General features: G+C 41.4%; 1 protein-coding gene across 1 annotated transcript; it reads left to right on the forward strand.

The window, feature by feature from the left end:
• The first annotated feature begins 13,825 nt into the window (after window positions 1-13,825).
• Window positions 13,826-18,541, forward strand: LOC130355326 (keratin, type II cytoskeletal 5-like). The gene is made up of 9 exons (XM_056555353.1): window positions 13,826-14,320; window positions 14,695-14,924; window positions 15,345-15,405; window positions 16,140-16,235; window positions 16,394-16,558; window positions 16,698-16,823; window positions 16,944-17,164; window positions 17,377-17,405; window positions 18,306-18,541. The coding sequence occupies exons 1-9, from the start codon at window positions 13,826-13,828 to the stop codon at window positions 18,539-18,541; spliced, it is 1,659 nt and encodes a 552-aa protein (XP_056411328.1).
• The last annotated feature ends 248 nt before the right edge of the window (window positions 18,542-18,789 follow it).

Genomic DNA, 18,789 nt, shown 5'->3' on the forward strand with positions numbered 1-18,789 from the left:
GTTTGAGGGGGATCCCAAGTCCTGTTGTGGTTTCGTGACGCAGTGTTCCATGCACATTGAACTCATGGCGGACCAGTTCTCCACGGAACGAGCAAAGGTGGCCTTCGTCATCAGTCTCCTGTCTGGTAGGGCCTTGGCCTGGGCAACTCCGCTGTGGGATCACAGTGATGTTATCACTACTAATCTCCAGGCTTCCCTACCGGAATTTCGCAGAGTCTTTGAAGAACCCGCTTGAGCTTCCTCTGCTGAGACGGCTTTCTTAGGGCAACTCCACTGTGGGCAAGTATGCCACCCGGTTCCGGACCCTGGCATCTGAATTGTCTTGGAATAGTGAAGCTCTCTGCGCTACTTTCAAGAGAGGATTATCAAGTCAAATTAATGATGTCCTCGCAGCCTGGGAATTGCCATATAACTTGAATGAATTTATACAATTGGCATCTCGGATTGATATCCGTTTCTTTGAGCGATGAGAGGAACTACGACAAGAAAGGAAATCAGAATGACCTCAGCGCTTTCTTCTTCTGCCACCAGTTTTCCAGCAACCACCGTAACCTATGTTGCCTCCCGCAGTGGAGGCTATGCAGGTGGATCAGTCTCGCCTGACCCAGCAGGAAAGAACTCGCTGACGAAACGAAAATCTATGCCTATACTGCGCCAGTGCAGACCACTTCCTTAAGGATTGATCTCTGCGTCCACGGTCACAGGGAAACACTCGCACCTAGGGTTTGTGGGAGAGGCCTCCCCAGGTGTGAATTCCACCTCTCCACACTTGAATTTGACGGTCCAGCTTCTTCTTCCTTCCAAAGAGATCATCTCCATTCTGGCTTTCCTGGACTCTGGCTCAGCGGGAAACTTTATTGATGCCTCCCTAGTGCATAGGTATCATCTGCCAGTGTCCCGCCTCTTAAAACCAATGTACATCTCTATGGTCAATGGAGAAAGACTGGACTGTACCATGCTATATCTCACAGAACCATTGTCTATGCAAGTCGGAGTCTCCCGTAGGGAGAACTTGTCTTTCTATGTTCTCCCACATTGTACTTCTCCTGTCTTGCTTGGCCTGCCGTGGTTACAACTCCATGCTCCGCAGCTTCTTCGATGGGGCCCATACTGCAATAACCACTGTATTCATATACATGTGATCAAGTTGAAAACTTGGTCTAGTCCTTTGCCCGGTTTACCTTCTTTCCTCCAGGACTTTGCTGATGTCTTCAGTGAAAAGCAAGCTGAAGTCTTTCCTCCACATCGTCCTTACGATTTTCCCATTCATTTTTTTGCCTGGCACCACACTCCCAGGGGCCGAATCTACCCCTTGTCTGTTCCTGAAACCCAGGCCATGTCAAACTACATCCAGGAGAACCTTCAGAAGGGATTCATCAGGAAATCCTCTTCTCCTGCCGGAGCCGGGTTCTTCTTCGTGGAAAAAAAAAAGATGGGTCGTTGCGTCCTTGCATCGACTACCGAGGACAGTAAAAAAAAAACGTTATCCCCTTCCTTTAATCTCTGAGTTGTTTGATCGTCTGCGAGGTGCCAGGATTTTCTCCAAACTGGATCTTTGTGGTGCCTATAACTTGATTCGTATAAGAGAGGGGGACGGATGTAAGACTGCATTTAATACTCAAGACGTTTATTTTGAGTACCTTGTATTGCCATTCAGACTATGTAATGCTCCAGCAGTCTTCCAGGAGTTTGTCAATGATATTTTTCGGGCTTTTCTCTACTCCTGTATCATCGTCTATTTGGATGACATTCTCATCTATTCGCCCAATCGCCACACTCATCGTCTCCATCTCTGTCAAGTTTTACGGTGTCTCTGAGATAACTCACTCTATGCAAAACTTGAAAAGTGTACCTTTGAAAAAACTGGTCTTCCATTTCTGGTATATATTGTTACCAATCAAGGACTACAAATGGATCCTAACAAATTATCCGCTGTACTGGATTGGCCTCAACCTTCTGGTCTGAAAGCGATTCAGCGCTTCCTTGGCTTTGCCAATTATTACCTGCAGTTCATTCCCCCGTATTCTACCTTGGTTGCCCCCATCGTATCTCTAACCAAAAAAACTGCCAATCCAAAGGTCTGGACTCCAGAGGCCAAAGAGGCCTTCAAGCACTTAAAGTCTGCTTTCGCTTTTGCTACGGTGTTGTCAAGACCTGATCCGGACAAGCCATTTACTTTAGAGGTGGATGCATCCTCAGTTGGTGCAGGAGCAGTCTTGACAGAAAGATCTTCCAAGGGCAGGACTGTGACTTGGACTTGCACTTTTTCTCCAGCGGAGAGAAATTATACTATAGGAGACCGTGAGCTCGGAAGAATGGCGACATCTCTTAGAGGGCTCAGTGCATCCAATAACCATCTATATGGATCACAAGAACTTGCTTTATCTTCAGTCTGCCCTCGACAAGCTCGCTGGTCCCTGTTCTTCACCAGGTTTAACTTTTTTATTTAGTTCCGTCCAGCAGAGAAAAATCTTCGGGCTGATGCTCTATCAAGATCTTCTGAAGTACAAGACCTGGAATCACATCTTCAACATATTGTTCCTCCTGATCGTCTTATTTCCGCAGCACCAGCAAGTATTCAGCATCTGCCCCCTGGGAAGACTTATGTATCTCCTCGTCTGAGACTCTGAATCTTGAAATGGGGTCATTCTTCTCTGTTGGCTGGTCATGCCGGTGTCCGCAAATCCTTGCAACTAATATCCCGACAGTATTGGTGGCCCACTCTGAAACGGGATGACATAGACTTTGTTCATTCCTGCTCAGTCTGTGCCCGGGACAAAACACCACGTGTCAAGCCTGCCGGTCTTCTACATCCTTTACCTCTCCCTGACTTGCCCTGGACTAACATTGCAATGGACTCCATTACAGACCTTCCTTCTTCTAGCGGCAATGCGGTGAACTGGGGTGTTGTGGACCGATTTTCTAAGATGGCTCATTTTGTGCCCTTTCCTGGTTTACCATCTGCACCTCAACTAGCTAATCTGTTCCTTTCCCATATCTTTCATCTCCATGGATTACCGACACATGTTGTCTCTGATCGAAGAGTCCAGTTCATTTCCAAATTCTGGAGGGCACTCTGCTCACATCTCCAAGTTAAGTTGGACTTCTCCTCTGCCTATCATCCCCAATCTAATGGTCAAGTTGAGAGAGTGAATCAGGTCTTGGGAGATTACCTTTGCCATTTTGTTTCTGCCCGCCAAGATGACTGGGCCAATCTACTACCCTGGGCAGAGTTTTCTTACAACCATAGGGATACCGAATCCACAGGAACTTCACCCTTCTTTGTAGTCTATGGACTTCATCCTTGTCCACCTTTGCCCTTGTCTTCTCCCTCCGGTTTCCCTATGGCTGATGGACTTGTACAGAACTTCACCTCCATCTGGAAGAAGACTCGTTTCTCCCTCTTTCGTGCCATGACCCGTACAAAAACTCAAGCAGGCGTCCCCCTCCCGAATACTCAAAGGGGACACAGTGTGGTTGTCATCTAAATATATCCTCTTCAAAGTACCCTGTTATAAACTCGGTCCACACTATTTAGGTCCTTTCAAAGTCAAGAAACGCCTAAATCCAGTGTCTTATTCTCTTCATCTGCATTCCTCCCTTCGGATCCCAAATTCTTTTCATATCTCCCTCTTGAAACCCGTCATCTATAACCGCTTCTCTAAAAAGGTAGTTTTTTTCTACTCCCATCTCGGGTACCTCTGATGTTTATTCTGTCAGGGAAATTCTGGACTCCAAACTCATCAGAGGAAAACGTTTCTTTCCTGTAGATTGGGAGGGATTCGGACCAGATTAGAGGTCTTGGGAACCACAGGATTACATCCTAGATCAGGAACTTTTCAAAAGATTCTTGAGCCGTAAAAGGAGGGGGAGACCAAACGTTCCGCTCCTGCAGCTCTCTCTCTCAGCTCCAGCGCGCACGTCCCCGTTACTTAGGGCGCGCACGCATGCCGGAGCTCTGAAATTTATAAATTGTTGCAACCCCCAAACTTCCCTGATGGATCTTCAGTGCCTATTGCCTGGGAGAAAGCGTTCCCTATTGCCTGTTTTGCCATACCCATGTATCCAGACCTTCCTGCTATGTTTTTTGACTACAAACCTTTGCCTCCTGCCTTGACCTTCTGCTACATTGACAACGCTACAACTTCCTCCTTCGGTACCTCGCCTTGCCCAGTCACTTGTGTGGTCGAGCCATGTCGGGGGTAGTGACCTGGGTGTCGCCTGCCGCAGCAAGCCCATCCTGCTCTCCCGTGGTCTCTGGTGAAGACCAGCGGCATCTTAGACTCCGCTCCCCGATACAGTCCGAGTCATCAGCCCCACAGGTAGCGGATCCACATCCAGCTTCGGTACAGATATAAAAAACAAATTGTAATCAAATTATTTCTGCCATATGAAACATGAGAAATTGGACAGTTAGTACAGTACAGTACAGTTTTGTGATGCCTCCTGTTTATCAACATTTGAGTTATTGCTAATTGTAGTAAATTGAGAATCCTTGAACTGGTAGACCTTGGTTTATCACTTCAGAAGATAGCTACATGCTTAGACGGAGGTGTTTGCATTGCTGAACATTGTGGGTCCTAATGGAATGACAGCAAAAGGTGCACAGAGGCAAACGTCTATGGACAGATCCTTAGATTGGAAGAATGGTGTATACTAGTCTATTTAGTACTGAAAGTAAAATTGGACATCACATATCATGCCTGGGTGTTAAATAGTGTGTACACAAACCATCAGAAGGTGCTTGTACAACATTGGGCTACGAGCCAACAGATTTCTATTGACCTAACGCCACTGTTCTCAAAAACTAAGGCTGCAATGGAGGCTAAAATGGAGGTCTTTCCCCTTTAGCAATGTGCCCCCCTTTTCTCTCACACCAGTCCTACTCCTGGGAAAATGGTGTGGGGTGGCATAATGTAGGATAGCTGGACCCCTGTCATCTATGTTTTATGTTAACATCTCTGCATTACAGTGTGCCACTGTCTCAAAAACACAGCTAAAGAGGGAACTGACACTAAACCTGCAGAGCGGGTATGGCATTTTATATTTCCTTATTGACTCCTAGCTAACATACGGCTGCAGCATTTGTGCCCTTTGTCCCATTTTTTATGTTTTATAAAGCATTTTTATGTATTTTCCCTGGTGAAACCAGATAATATGGAAATGAATTGAATGTACAATGGGCAACAACAATGAAAAAGTCAACTTTAGAATGTACCAGAATGAGAAAAACAATGACCACAGAATGATATATCCACAATATATTAAAACAATTTAGCAGTAATGGCTTAATTAGTTACATGGTACAATGGAGCAGGTGTCAACATAGTGAAAAAAGGGCCAGGCAATATCAGATTGTGGTACAATGCAGCATCCAAGGAGTAGTCAGAGAAGCCAGCCCATAAGACCTCAAGTTAAGAATAAAACTAACATGGCTTGTCGTAAGTTGCGCTACAGTGGTAAAGGGGTTATGGATGTCAAGTTAACTGGACTGAGCTGATGTCAGGCAGATCCCATAAACATGAGTGGTCGTGTTCTGGAAAATATAATTAAATTATAGGCAACCCCTTTAGAAACACACTACAGAATGCATCTTGTTCTGTAGATGACTAACGATTTTACTCTATTAAGGATAGGAAAACAATTAAAGGGGAACTCTGGTACATAAGTACTATTAATGAGGGAATACTTGTCTGATCGTGGGGAATCCGATTGCTGGAACCCCCCGCAATCTCCTGCCCAGCACCCCATCTCTCCCCATGCACAGAGCATCCTCCACTGCATGCACGGATTACTGTCGATCACTGCACATGGCTGAAACGCCCCTCCATGTATCTCCAGCTTATAGATACATGGATACATGGATGAAGGGGTGTGTATAGGTCACCGCTTTGTGCCATGGTCGACAGTTATCCCTGCATGTAGTGGATAGGGGAAAAGTACTTATGTACTGGAATCCCCCTCATGTGCAAGATATACCATCTTTTTTATGTTTAGAATAGCTAAATATCCTTTGTATATATCATGTGGATCATAACAAAAGGGCCAATTAATTGCTACATAATGATGACAATCTTTGCATGATTTACTAATAAGGCGTGTACTCTAAACCTATAGCTATCAGGCAAATACTCCCTTGTGTTCATTAACATATTGGATCCAACCATCCAGCTAAGTTAATAACCTTTTGGCAGCTTGTGACTTCTTACACATTTTACCACCTGAGCATATAAATAGATCAGTTTTTAGATCAGTGATTCCCAAATATTTTAGTATGATGGGACCGTCAGATCAATGGGCTATTGTGTATAGAAAACATAATGCTTATACTGGAAAAGGATATGATATACTCCCAAGTGCTTGCTAAAAGTAAAAAAAAAAACTCTTATAACACAAATTGAGCTATTTTATTCTGTATAATGATTGATGATGACCTTCTTAACCAATTGGAGGGCAAACTCAAATTCAGCACCAGAATTTTGTCACCAAGATTTACTAGCAAAACTCCTACCAAAAACTGTCTTTCAAGGGGTACTCCCCCACAATACATCTTATCCCCTATCCAAAGAATAGGGGATATGATGTCTGATCGTGGAGTCCTGCTGCTCAATTAAGCCTGATGACTAGCGATGCGGCGCTGATGTCACTGCCACGCCCCCCTCGTGGCGTCACACCCTCCCTCCTCAATGCAAGTCTATGGGAGGGGCGTGATGGCCGCGACTGTTTATGATTGTGACAGATTTATCAGACAGCCTGAGACACTATGATAAATCTGGAGCATTCATAAAGGGTTTAGTCTAAGACTACCTTGTCTAAGAATTTAGTAAATTTCTGCTGCCTTTGGTTTCAGTAGATTCATTAGGAGGCATGCACAGAAAATCTGACACTATAAAGGGACCCTAACTTGTCAATTGTGATCCGCTAGAGAAATATTCACACACACAGTCTATTTGCAATGTTGAACTCAATAAAGGTTTTTCACTTATGCTTGGTGGCTGCACAGATATATAAAAAGTTTCAAATGCATAAAACAAACATAAAACATAGCTCAATTTGCTGTTTATAATAGAGTTTATCTCTGACTCTAGTGACTCTGGACTCCAGAGACTCACAACACACAGGCACCAACCCTTACGGTCAGAGCTCTCAAGCTTTCTAAACTCTGACTCTTGCTTTAAGTGATACTCACAGTCATACTTCACACTGCACCCTTAAAGGGGTATTCCGGCCAAAGACATCTTATCCCCGATCACGGAGGGTCTGCCGCTGGGCCCCCCCGCAATCTCCATGAAGCCCCTGCATTCCTTTCCAGGCTGCTGCTCCAGTCTCGGAACCCTTTGTGTTCTGGGACTGGAGACGTGAAGTCACGCCACACCAACTTTATTCATGTCTATGTGAGGGGGTGTGATGGCCATCATGCCCCCTCCCATAGACATGAATGGAGGGGGCGTGGCGTGATGCCACAAGGGGGCGTGGCATCCTTTGGATAGGGCATAAGATGTCTTTAGCTGGAATACCCCTTTAACCCCTTAACGACAATGAAGGTAAATGTAGGTTGTGGTGCCATGGTACTTAACGCACCATGACGTACATTTACGCTCCACCATTACCGTGAGCACCAGACCGGTGCTCGGGTCATGCGCGGCAGGTCCCGGGTGCTATCAGCAGTTAGGGACCACCCGGTAATGGTGGACATCCCCCATCTTGCGGATGTCCGCCATTAACCCCTCAGATGCCATGAACATTACAGATCACAGCAACTGCAGAAGTGCAGTCTGCAGATCGTGCAGACAAGAGCAGAAGATCACCGATAACACTGATCAGTGCAATACCCTATGCATAACCCTGAACAGTATTAGAAATCAAATGATTACTATAAATAGTCCCCTATGGAGGCTATTAAAGTTTAAAAAAAAAATAAGTAAAAACATCTAAAAAAAAAGTTTAAAAATGTGAAAAATCCTCTCCCTCAATAAAAATGTAAATCATCAATTTTTACCATTTTACCCCCAAAAAAGCGTAAACAATAATTAATAAACATATTTGGTATCGCTGCGTGCGTAAATGTCTGAACTATCTAAATATATTGTTAATTATCCTGTACGGTGAACAGAGTAAATGTAAAAAAATGAAGTCCAAAATTTATTCCCAAAAAAGTTTATAAAAAATGAATAAAAAGTAAAACCTAAGCAAACATGATACCGATAAATACTACAGATCACAGCACAAAAAATTAACCCTCATACTGCACCATATATGGAAAAATTTGAAAGTTATAAGTGGTCAAAATAGGGCAATTTCAAACATACTAATTTTGCTAAAATAGTTTAAGATTTTTTTTTTAAGTGGTACAATTCTAGAAAAACATATTACATGGGTATCATTTTAATCGTATTGACCCACAGAATAAAGCAAACATGTCATTTTTACCGTTAAGTGTACAGCGTGAAAACCAAACCTTCCAAACTTTGCTAAATTGCGGTTTTCTTTTAAATTTTCCCACATAAATCTTTTTCTTTTTTTTTTGCGCCATACATTTTATGGTAAAATAAGTGATGCCATTACAAAGAAAAACTGGTGACACAAAAAACAAGCCCTCATACTAGTCTGTGGATGGAAATATAAAAGAGTTATGATTTTTAGAAGGTGAGGAGGAAAAAATTTAAATGCTAAAACAAAATTGGCCTGGTTGTTAAGGCCAAAATGGGCCTGGGCCGGTTGTTTCCACAGTTGATCACACAGACACCAGTCTAAGCTACCTGCCCAATAGCAGCATGGCACACAAGGCTCAAATTATCCAGCACCATATGGCTAACCAGCACAGAGACCGCAGCTCAGTGGCACATGCAATGTCATTTTACAGTTGATACAGGAATATCACATTTTACAACATGGCAACATTTCTTACTGTAACAACACATTCAATATAGCAAGGGGAGAGTGCACAATATAATTACAGTGTCACCCTCCTACATACACATCTTTAATAAGAAACCAAATAAATACAGAGTCTAAAAGAGGGTTGAGGATCCTTTTTGAACAATATATCTAGAGGACATATACTGAAGAGAAGATTGACTACATATTATTTTAAGGCAATAAATAACACTTTGACCACAGCAAGAAGAAACATGTCGGAAAAGCTATGTTAACAATGTAGTCATAGTCTGTGATGAACTTGTGCTAGAGGGGATCTAGACCCTTTTCCGCTGGGTGGAAGTGTGCCTGTGTATCTCTTATTATTCTATAGAAGCCATTCCCAAAAGGAAACACATATCATTGGTAAATTTTAAGGTTATCTGGAGTGAGAAGAGAGAATTATCGTATGAGAAAAGCTCTAAACCTGCTGTAGTTTCATAACATATAATGGTTATTTTTTTTTTTTTTTTATAGATTAGAGAACCACAAAAATGTAGGGGAATAAACATTAATCACGTTTGTAATGGGTGACCCATTTTGATTTTAGCAACAAAGTCCCCTTTCTTTTATGTATGAAATTGGTGAAAGATTACACATGGCTGATCATAACATATCTGCATGACTAACAGACAATACACAATGAAATCACAGGGCTCCAACTGATTCAATAGTACCCAGGGTTATCCAAGAATCATGGGGTTCATCATGTCATTCATTGTGGTACAATTGATTCAGTTTATCAGGATTGTAAAGAGTAAAATTTCTCTGTTTCTTAGTTTGAAACTACCTATTGATCAAATTACTCCTTAGTGTACTGTATTAATCTGCCCTGAAAGTGGCACCCTTATGTAGGTTCCTATTCTTAAAATGCCATAAAGCTCCCTATGGTTTCTTTTAAAGTACCAGATCCGCCACCATTAAGCTACTAGACTTTACTGCCCTATGAATTTGACTCCTCTATGGCTGTTTTATGGCCAATTCTATACCCTCTAACCATGCAATTCATCTATAAAGTGGAGGTCTGCAGAGATTCTTGTTACTTAAAGGAGTACTCTGCCCCTAGACATCTAATCCCCTATTCAGAGGCTGCGGAACCCCAGACATCTGGTGCACGGATTGAACTTCGCTTCGTGCCAGACAATTGGCATTGCGAAGCCGAGGCTCATGACGTCATGGCCACGCCCTGCTCTTGATGTCACGGCCTCACCCCCTCAATGCAAGGCTATTGGAGATGGGGGCATGGTCATGACATCATGAGCCTCAACTTCGCATCGCCAGTTGTCTGGCATGGAGCAAAGTTCGATCGAGGGGGGTGCAGCCGTGACATCAAGAGCCACCAGCGCTGCACACAACACTGTAAACGAACGTCGGGTGCAGCAGGGAGACCCCCGAGATCAGACATCTTATCCCTTATCCTTTGGATAGGGGATAAGATGTCTAGGGGCAGAGTACCCATTTAATGGTGAAAGGGCATGGTGCCAACCAGCACTAGGCTTCCAATATGCAAAGTCATACAGTCTGCCTCTGTAGTATGTAGGCCCTAGTATGTACTGTGCATCACAGGGATTGTTTTGTGGAAGAAGTAATTTAGTGAGGACTTGATAAAGTGAACTCAAAGTGATATGTCATATCCACATTTACCATGAGTGTAAAGCATTCTGTTCCATAGGCTAAGATAATTATTTGCTATTGGTCAAGATATAACAAGGAAAGGGTGTTTGAATCCCCCCCCCAAAAATAAAAAATAAATAAATAATAATAAAATAAAATAAAATAAAATAAATAAACTTCAAAATTACATGAGTAGCAAAAATTTTGACTCAAAATAGTATAATCCAGTCAGGTGGAATTTGTTAAACCATTGTGGTAAATCTGTAGAACACAACTACACCAGCATAGTCAGCTCACCTGCATTCACCTATAGTGCAGGGCATAGCTTTTGATTGTGAACAGTAGCCAGAATTCACATATAAGATGTCCAATCTTTACTGAGCGTCCACAGGGCTCTGTACACTGAGGACAAGCAAGGTTCTGTGCACTGGGGACAAGCAGGGCTCTGTACACTGATGACAAGCAGAGCTATGTACACTGAGGACAAGCAGGGCTCTGTACACTGAGGACAAACAGGGCTCTGTACACTGAGAACAAGCAGGGCTCTGTGTACTGAGTACAAGCAGGACTCTGTGCACTGGGGCAAGCAGGGCTCTGTACACTGAGGACAAGCAGAGCTATGTACACTGAGGACAAGTAGGGCTCTGTACACTGAGGACAAGCAGGGCTCTGTGCACTAAGGACAAGCAGGACTCTGTGCACTGAAGACGAACAGGGTTCTGTACACTGAGGACAAACAGGGTTCTGTACACTGAGGACAAACAGGGCTCTGTACACTGAGGACAAGCAGGGCTCTGTACACTGAGGACAAGCAGGGCTCTGTGTACTGAGGACAAGCGGGGCTCTGTGCACTAAGGACAAGCAGGACTCTGTGCACTGAGGAGAAGCAGGGTTCTGTACACTGAGGACAAGCAGGGTTCTGTAAACTGAGGACAAGCAGGGCTCTGTACACTGAGGACAAGCAGGGCTCTGTACACTGAGGACAAGCAGGGCTCTGTACACTGAGGACAAGAAGGGCTCTTTACACTAAGGACAAGAAGGGCTCTGTACACTGAGGACAAGCAGGGTTCTGTACACTAAGGACAAGCAGGGCTCTGTACACTGAGGACAAGCAGGGCTCTGTGCACTGAGGACAAGCTGTTCTTTTTTCAGTGAGGACAAGCAGGGCTCTGTACACTGAGGACAAGCAGGGCTCTGTGCCCAGCTTGTCCACCCTTACTCCCTGAATTTGGACTCCTCATAGAGATACACAGACAGTAACTGCAAGGACAGCATTTTTTAACCTAGTAATATAATTATATATATATATATATATATATATATATATATATATATATATATATATCTGCATTATATAAAAAGTTTTTGCCAACTACAGATATACTTAACTTTGAGTCTGGGGCTCCACTAACAACATATAGTTGCCCCAAAATCTGCATAAAAATGTCAGTAGTATGAAACTCATGTGCAACAGTAATATCTTTCTATAGGAAAGAAAGTTGTAGATAACCTTGCAAAAATACTTTTCTTCACAGAAGACAATCTTTTTCTATATGATCTATTGTGACACATGGATGTCATCGAGAGGAGGTGGGAGAGCCCTGCTTAGAATTCCCCTCTTATGGATCATGATTTTCTGTAGCCGAGTACCATGCTAGATCCGATTGTTTTCAGAAGACAATTACTTTCGGTAAATGTTATCTTTGAAAGGCTTGTTAAAAAAAAGGAAGAATATACTATTTCATGATGAATCAGTTTGCATTAGTTCTGTGCATGAGTTCGGTCAGGATCACTATCTGTCATTATTTGCTTTTCTTTACTATTTAATTCAATTTGTCATCAGTTTTTAATCAGTTTAGATCAGCTGCTAAGCAAAAACTGAAATATGAGTATACCCAAAGGCGTTCACACAGGGTGGTCCAGGCACACCCTATTGTACATGTCTAGCTTTATTATTTTTTTCATGCTCCCACCTAAGAATTGTCCAGCTTGGTGGTGACAATTACTAGTTTCCACAGATTTGGTTCCTTTCATGGTGCTTCTGTTATAGGCTTGGTTCTAGTTCTCTATTGAATAAACTTTGTCCTCTATTGAATAAACATTTTGATGGCCTAATCATCTCGCTCAAGCTCAACATACATGTTTGTTGAGGCCACATGGTTCCTCTTTAGGGAGGGGTAAGCCATAGCCAGACTGATCTGGCGCAAGCTTATCCCTCACAGAACAAAAGGGTCGGGCAGTGAAAATCTATTATGCCCAATCCTTCTCTCCTCTAACATAATCTGTTGGTGGAGAATCGGGAGCTGCCATAAACTTTCGACTGAGTAGACTAAACATGCCAGTGTCAGTGGGTTTACCAGTTTTAGTATAAGGTGTATGGGCACCTTTACTGTATCATAGCTTTAGGTTTGGATCTGGTTGAGTAGTGCCACGACTAAGAGCCAGATTAGGCTCGAAACGCGTCGGTTTCTTTCTTTTTGTGTGTCCCATGTCCATGGATATCCCATGTTTTTAACCTAATGGATTAAAAGTCAAGTTTTACACATTTTTCACTTCGCAAGTGGAGCAGCTGGAGGCCCGTGCTTTCTTGCCCCTTTCTTGTCCATTCTATTCCGGGACCCGGCCCGCTGTTTGCCTACCCTGCTCTCCGCACGTTACAGGACTTCTGATCTTCCAGCACTGCAGAGTGGTGAGCTGAAAATATTTTTTTCTTTTTTCTACCGTAAGAACATCTACACACTAGATTAAGGTTTACTAAAATGACACCATAGACCAGCCAACCAATATTCCTCAACACAGCCTGCCCCTTGATCTGCTAGCATATCAGTGCCAGCTAGTAAGCAACCCAAGTGAGTTATCTTTTTTGTCCATAATAAAATATTACCTTATTTTTTATAATCCTGTTCTCTGTTGGTTTTCCATGAACCGGTCTCATTTGCTACAAATTTCAAACTTGGTAAATCAGTTCTACTATGGCTACATAAAATAATTCAGAGCAAACACATCCATCATTTCATGCTAATGTAGATCAAAAAGGGTTTTACAGGTTACTCTTGATAAGCTTTGCTTTCACCTGCTACTTCTGCAAAATTAGAGCCTGGAAGCAATGTCATTCCTGAAATAGTATTTTCATGAAAAGGCATGTCAAGCAAATGTAACTTGTAAATTGATCTCCCTGCACAGATATACACTGGACACAGGGTATATATATGAGGATTTTTTGAATCTCAGCCACAGTGGTGTCCAGTCTATCCACTCTTCTCATTTTCTCACATTGGCCATTTACCAAGCATCAATGAGTCAATTCAAGCAATTTGGTGGTGGAGCCCAAAGCAAGGGCTTTAGCTCATTCTCTGTGTCCAGAAGCAGTGGAGGTTTTGGAGCTGGTGGCGGAGCTGGTGGAGCTGGGGGAGCTGGTGGAGGTGGTGCTGCAGGCTTTGGTAGCAGAAGCCTATATAACTTCGGTACCAGAAAGAGCATTGCCATCACCACTGCCGGTGGCCAAGCATTTGGAGCTGGAGCTGGAGGCTTTGGTGCAGGAGGCTTTGGTGCAGGAGGCTTTGGTGGAGGAGCTGGTGGTGGCTTTGGAGGTGGAGCAGGAGGATTCGGTGGCTTTGGAGGCCCTGGCTTTCCAGGAGGACCCCAAGCTGGCATTCAGGAAGTTACAGTCAACCAAAGTCTTCTTGCCCCACTGAATTTGGAGATTGACCCAAACATACAAAAAGTCAGAGTTCAAGAAAGAGAACAAATCAAAACATTGAACAACAAATTTGCTTCATTCATTGACAAGGTAATGTGCTTGGGATTACGTCATATTTCTGTCTTTTCTTTTTTCAGAGATATGTCTGGAAAACTGAAACGGTTTAACCATAATTTGTTGCACTTTCAGACTTCTGGTTGGATGTGAATGTTAATCTCTTATATATCATGCTCTTTGATCAGAAGTTTTGCAAATGTTGTCCATAAAAATAATTTATTTTTGCCTATTTGATATGTATGCAAATTGTCTAAGTTTTATGTAGCATGTTTAATGTCTTTACTTTCAACTGTTTCTGTTATACTCATTGGCTATTAGTTAAATATGTTGATACAAATTGAAAATGGCAAAGCATACACTTGTATACAGGGAATAATGTGATTATTTTGTCTATGTTTTAACCTTAGGTACGTTTCCTTGAGCAACAAAACAAGGTACTTGAAACAAAATGGGCCCTTCTGCAAGAACAAGGAGGACAAATCAAGGGAGTAGGCCCCAGAAAAGGAAACACTGAAGTCATTTTTGATGCATACATTAGCAGCTTAAAGAGACAACTGGATGGTCTCCAAAATGATAAATTTAGACTGGATGGAGAACTGAGAAATATGCAAGATTTAGTGGATGATTTCAAAAACAAGTAAGTACTGTAACCAATAAGACATGTACTTGTTATTGATATGCATCATCTTCTGGTCATAAATGCTAAAAAAAATTGTTTCAGTGAAAGTAAAAATGTTATTGTAATTGTGGCTATTGATGCTTTTGCATTGCAATATGTTGAGATGTAAATAAGGTGTGGCTCCTACTGTTGTTGTTGCCCTTAAACTTGTGTTCTATTGAGCACAAAAAATCAGAATATAACACTGAAAATTGTTAGTTCCAAATTTCTTTTGTACTTTGACTTGAAGAGAATGGTTTGTGGCACAGATATGTAACAAACTTCAGCAAACTTACTTGTTAGTGAAGAAACATAAAGACAAAATCAATTGTCCAGATTCTCTATTTGACAAACCATTGTCACCAAATGATCTCAATGTCTTATCTTTTATTGATACAGATATGAAGATGAAATTAACAAACGGACATCTGCCGAAAATGAGTTTGTTGTGATCAAAAAAGTAAGTAAAGAAAGAAAAAGACAAGCGTGATGGACTGTTTTAAAAGGTCACATTTAAACATAACCTAAAAATGGTGGATCTTATGGCAAATCAAAATACAAGAGGTGCACAAATGGCATTGAGATTGATATTGTTTGTTAAAGATGGTTCCTTTGAATACATGTGTGAGCTTCCATTTCTCTTAGACAAAAATTTTTTCTTGATCACTACAAAAAAAAAATGCTCCCTAATCTAAGGCATAGCACTCTTGTGGATATGTCTGGCATTGTAATCATGTGACTCATAGACCATTATAGTTAAATGGTTTCAATCACACAGTACTTGAATAATGCTGAGCAGTCAGAGCATACACAGTCCAAGGAGAATAGTGATGCTGTTTCTAAAAAATGTCCCCTCATGGAAAAGTTAAAAACATTTAAATATATGGTTTTATACAATACAGAACTAACACTTTTCAGTATGAGATCTCAGAAAAGCTGTAGTAAATAAATAACTGTTTGACAAATGTGGTTTCTTTTGGCTCAATAGAAAGTGATGACCTTCGACCATTTTAATGTATGAATTGGTCTAATATGTTTCGATACCTTGTAGACTGTCATAGTGTTCGATGTTTAGGTTCTCATCTTCGCCACAAACTTTTTATGGGGTTGTGATATAGATGTTTTTAAGCAAAACTTTAAGCTAATACTTTCACCTCTTCTTTTGTTTAGTTACCTTCTCTGTCTTTGTTGTAGGATGTGGATGCTGCTTACATGAACAAGGTTGAGTTGGAAGCCAAGGTTGATGCCCTGACTGATGAAATCAATTTCCTCAGGACCCTGTTTGAGCAAGTAAGTTTTAACTGTCTGCTTTCTTTTGTATAGCATAGAGTGTTCATTTTTTTCCAATCTATAAGGTGGGAATCTTCAAATTCAAAAATGTTTAACGTTTGTAAAGATTGTTTTTCACTTACAAAGTCCACTCATGTTTTTTTTATTATAACTTACAGGAAATGGCCCAAGTCCAAGCTCAAATTTCTGACACCTCAGTGATCCTTTCTATGGACAATAACAGAGCATTAGATCTGGACAGCATCATTGCTGAGGTGAAGGCTCAGTATGAAGAAATTGCCAAAAAGAGCAGATCAGAAGCTGAGGCTGTTTACCAAGGCAAGGTAAGTGCATTATTTGGAATACATTAAAGAGAATGGGAAAATGTTGACTGTATAACATGATGAGCAGTTTGTTTTTTAGTTTTAGTTTTTTTTGTTCACCCTTTTGCAATAAGATACAATACACTATTCTTTTTGACAGGTTAAAGAACTACAAGCATCTGCTGGCCAACAAGGTGATGCCCTGAAAATCAGCAAGAATGAGATCTCTGAACTAAACCGCAAACTTCAGAGGCTGCGAGCTGAAATTGAAAATGTGAAGAAACAGGTAAATTTGTACATAGAATGGATGGATTTAAGGCATCCATTTGTAAGAAACATTACATTTTTAGAGGTTAAATCTCTGGCATATTGCAATTAAATATTTTTTCTTAATTCCATTTTAAAGAATGCCAAACTTCAGACAGCCATTGCTGAGGCAGAAGATCGTGGGGAGGTTGTCCTGAAGGATGCCCATGCAAAACTGGCAGAACTAGAGGCTGCTCTACAGAAGGCCAAGCAGGAGATGGCCCGCCAGCTCCGAGAATACCAGGAACTGATGAATGTCAAACTGGCTCTGGATGTTGAAATTGCCACCTACAGGAAGCTGCTTGAAGGAGAAGAGACTAGGTATTAGTTGTTATAATGTTATTGTACATTATGTAGACTTAAACATTATGTAAACATATCAAGAAGGTGAATTATTTTACTGAAATGCTATAATGCATGCTTATAGAAAGAGATCTGTTACATGTGGACAAAAATGGTCCTGGAGTCTGACCCTAGGGAAATCTATTTTGATATTAATATTGCCTTTTAATATATATTTTTTTAACTTGTAGGTTGTCTACAGACAGCAATGTCAGCATCTGTAAGTATTGCTTATTATTTAATACATTGTATTCACATGATTTTAGTTTTTGATGTGTTTATGAAGTTTATAATATAATAAAGGAATGTGGGAGTGAATAATATAAGAAACAAAAAAAAACGTAGTGCTTTGTGCTTACCTCAAACAAAGAAAAGTGAGTTTTATAAGTTAACTTAAGGCTATGCATGTATATTATACCCTACCCTGGTCACTACACATATATAGGCCATATAATTCCCAGTTGGGAAAAAGAAATGTATTGTAACACAATGAGTAAGATAAATTATTTATTTAGATAAATACATATTCAAAACAATTGAAACTAAAAGAATTATGATTTATGAAACACTTGACAAGGGGGCAGGCTTATTAGAAAGTAGGCAGGGCTTTTGTATAAAAGGGGATAATGCTTATTTGCACCCTAAGGCACATATTATTGGCATAAAAGGAAACTGATGCGAAAGTGGTGCAGATCACTCAGATATGAATCATCTCTCTCAAAAAGTCAAAGGACACATATTATTTTGAATAAGACAAGGCTGCAGAAAAGTTTATCATGGGACCTATTTTAGCTTAGCTGGAAATCTGAGGTCACTTATAGGAGGAGGACACACTATCCGTATAATGATGTCTAATATGTATGTATGAACTGTCACATTTTTAGTCCACTGACTGATACTTTGGGAAACCAATATGGAAAATTGTGCCTTCTAGTTTGACACAATTCAGATCTAAGATGATCAAAAGATATTGCTACCTGTCGATCATCATAATTTTTGTGCATTTTTAGAAATGTAAGTTCACAAACATCGTAAAATGAATACATTAATTATAATATCATGTAAATATAAAGGTATGCATTCTGTTAGATGACATATTTATCATTCTTCTGTTTTACAGCTGTTGTCAGTGGAAAGACAAGCCTGGCTGCCGGTGGTGGTGGTGGTAGTGGTGGAGCTGGTGGAAGCTTTGGCTTTGGTGGTGGAGCAGGAGGTGGTGCTGGAGGCTTCTTTGGAGGAAGTGGATTCAGCTCTGGTAGCTCCGCAGGCTATGGCATTTCAGCTGGCGGTGGCGGCGGTGGCAGCAGCAGTGGCAGTGTGAGATTTGTTTCCAGCCAGTCAAGCTACAGAAGTTAAAGCTCAGGATCTGAGCCATTGTAAAAATGCGAAACGTAACTAAGATACATAAGAATGAAATGATCCTGCTTTATGTATTCACATAAAAATGAGGCTTATATCTAATTGTCTGTTTCAGCACATGCATATGAGCAGTGTAGCTAGCCTTTTCTTTGTCCGGGGCAAAATATAATTTGTTTGCTGCCCTAGCCCTCTGAATACCCTAACCAAGAGTGGCTATTTGTGACTGGTACCTAGCAGCCGGTGAC

This window comes from Hyla sarda, chromosome 2 (assembly GCF_029499605.1).
Source record: "Hyla sarda isolate aHylSar1 chromosome 2, aHylSar1.hap1, whole genome shotgun sequence".
NCBI lineage: Eukaryota > Metazoa > Chordata > Amphibia > Anura > Hylidae > Hyla > Hyla sarda.

Bases quoted from the DNA above. Each gene is read 5' to 3' on its own strand.
- LOC130355326 (XM_056555353.1), top strand. From the start codon at position 13,826: ATGAGTCAATTCAAGCAATTTGGTGGTGGAGCCCAAAGCAAGGGCTTT. The intron at 14,321-14,694 runs GTAATGTGCTTG...TTTTAACCTTAG, and splicing joins TTGCTTCATTCATTGACAAG to GTACGTTTCCTTGAGCAACA. The intron at 17,406-18,305 runs GTAAGTATTGCT...TCTGTTTTACAG, and splicing joins AGACAGCAATGTCAGCATCT to CTGTTGTCAGTGGAAAGACA.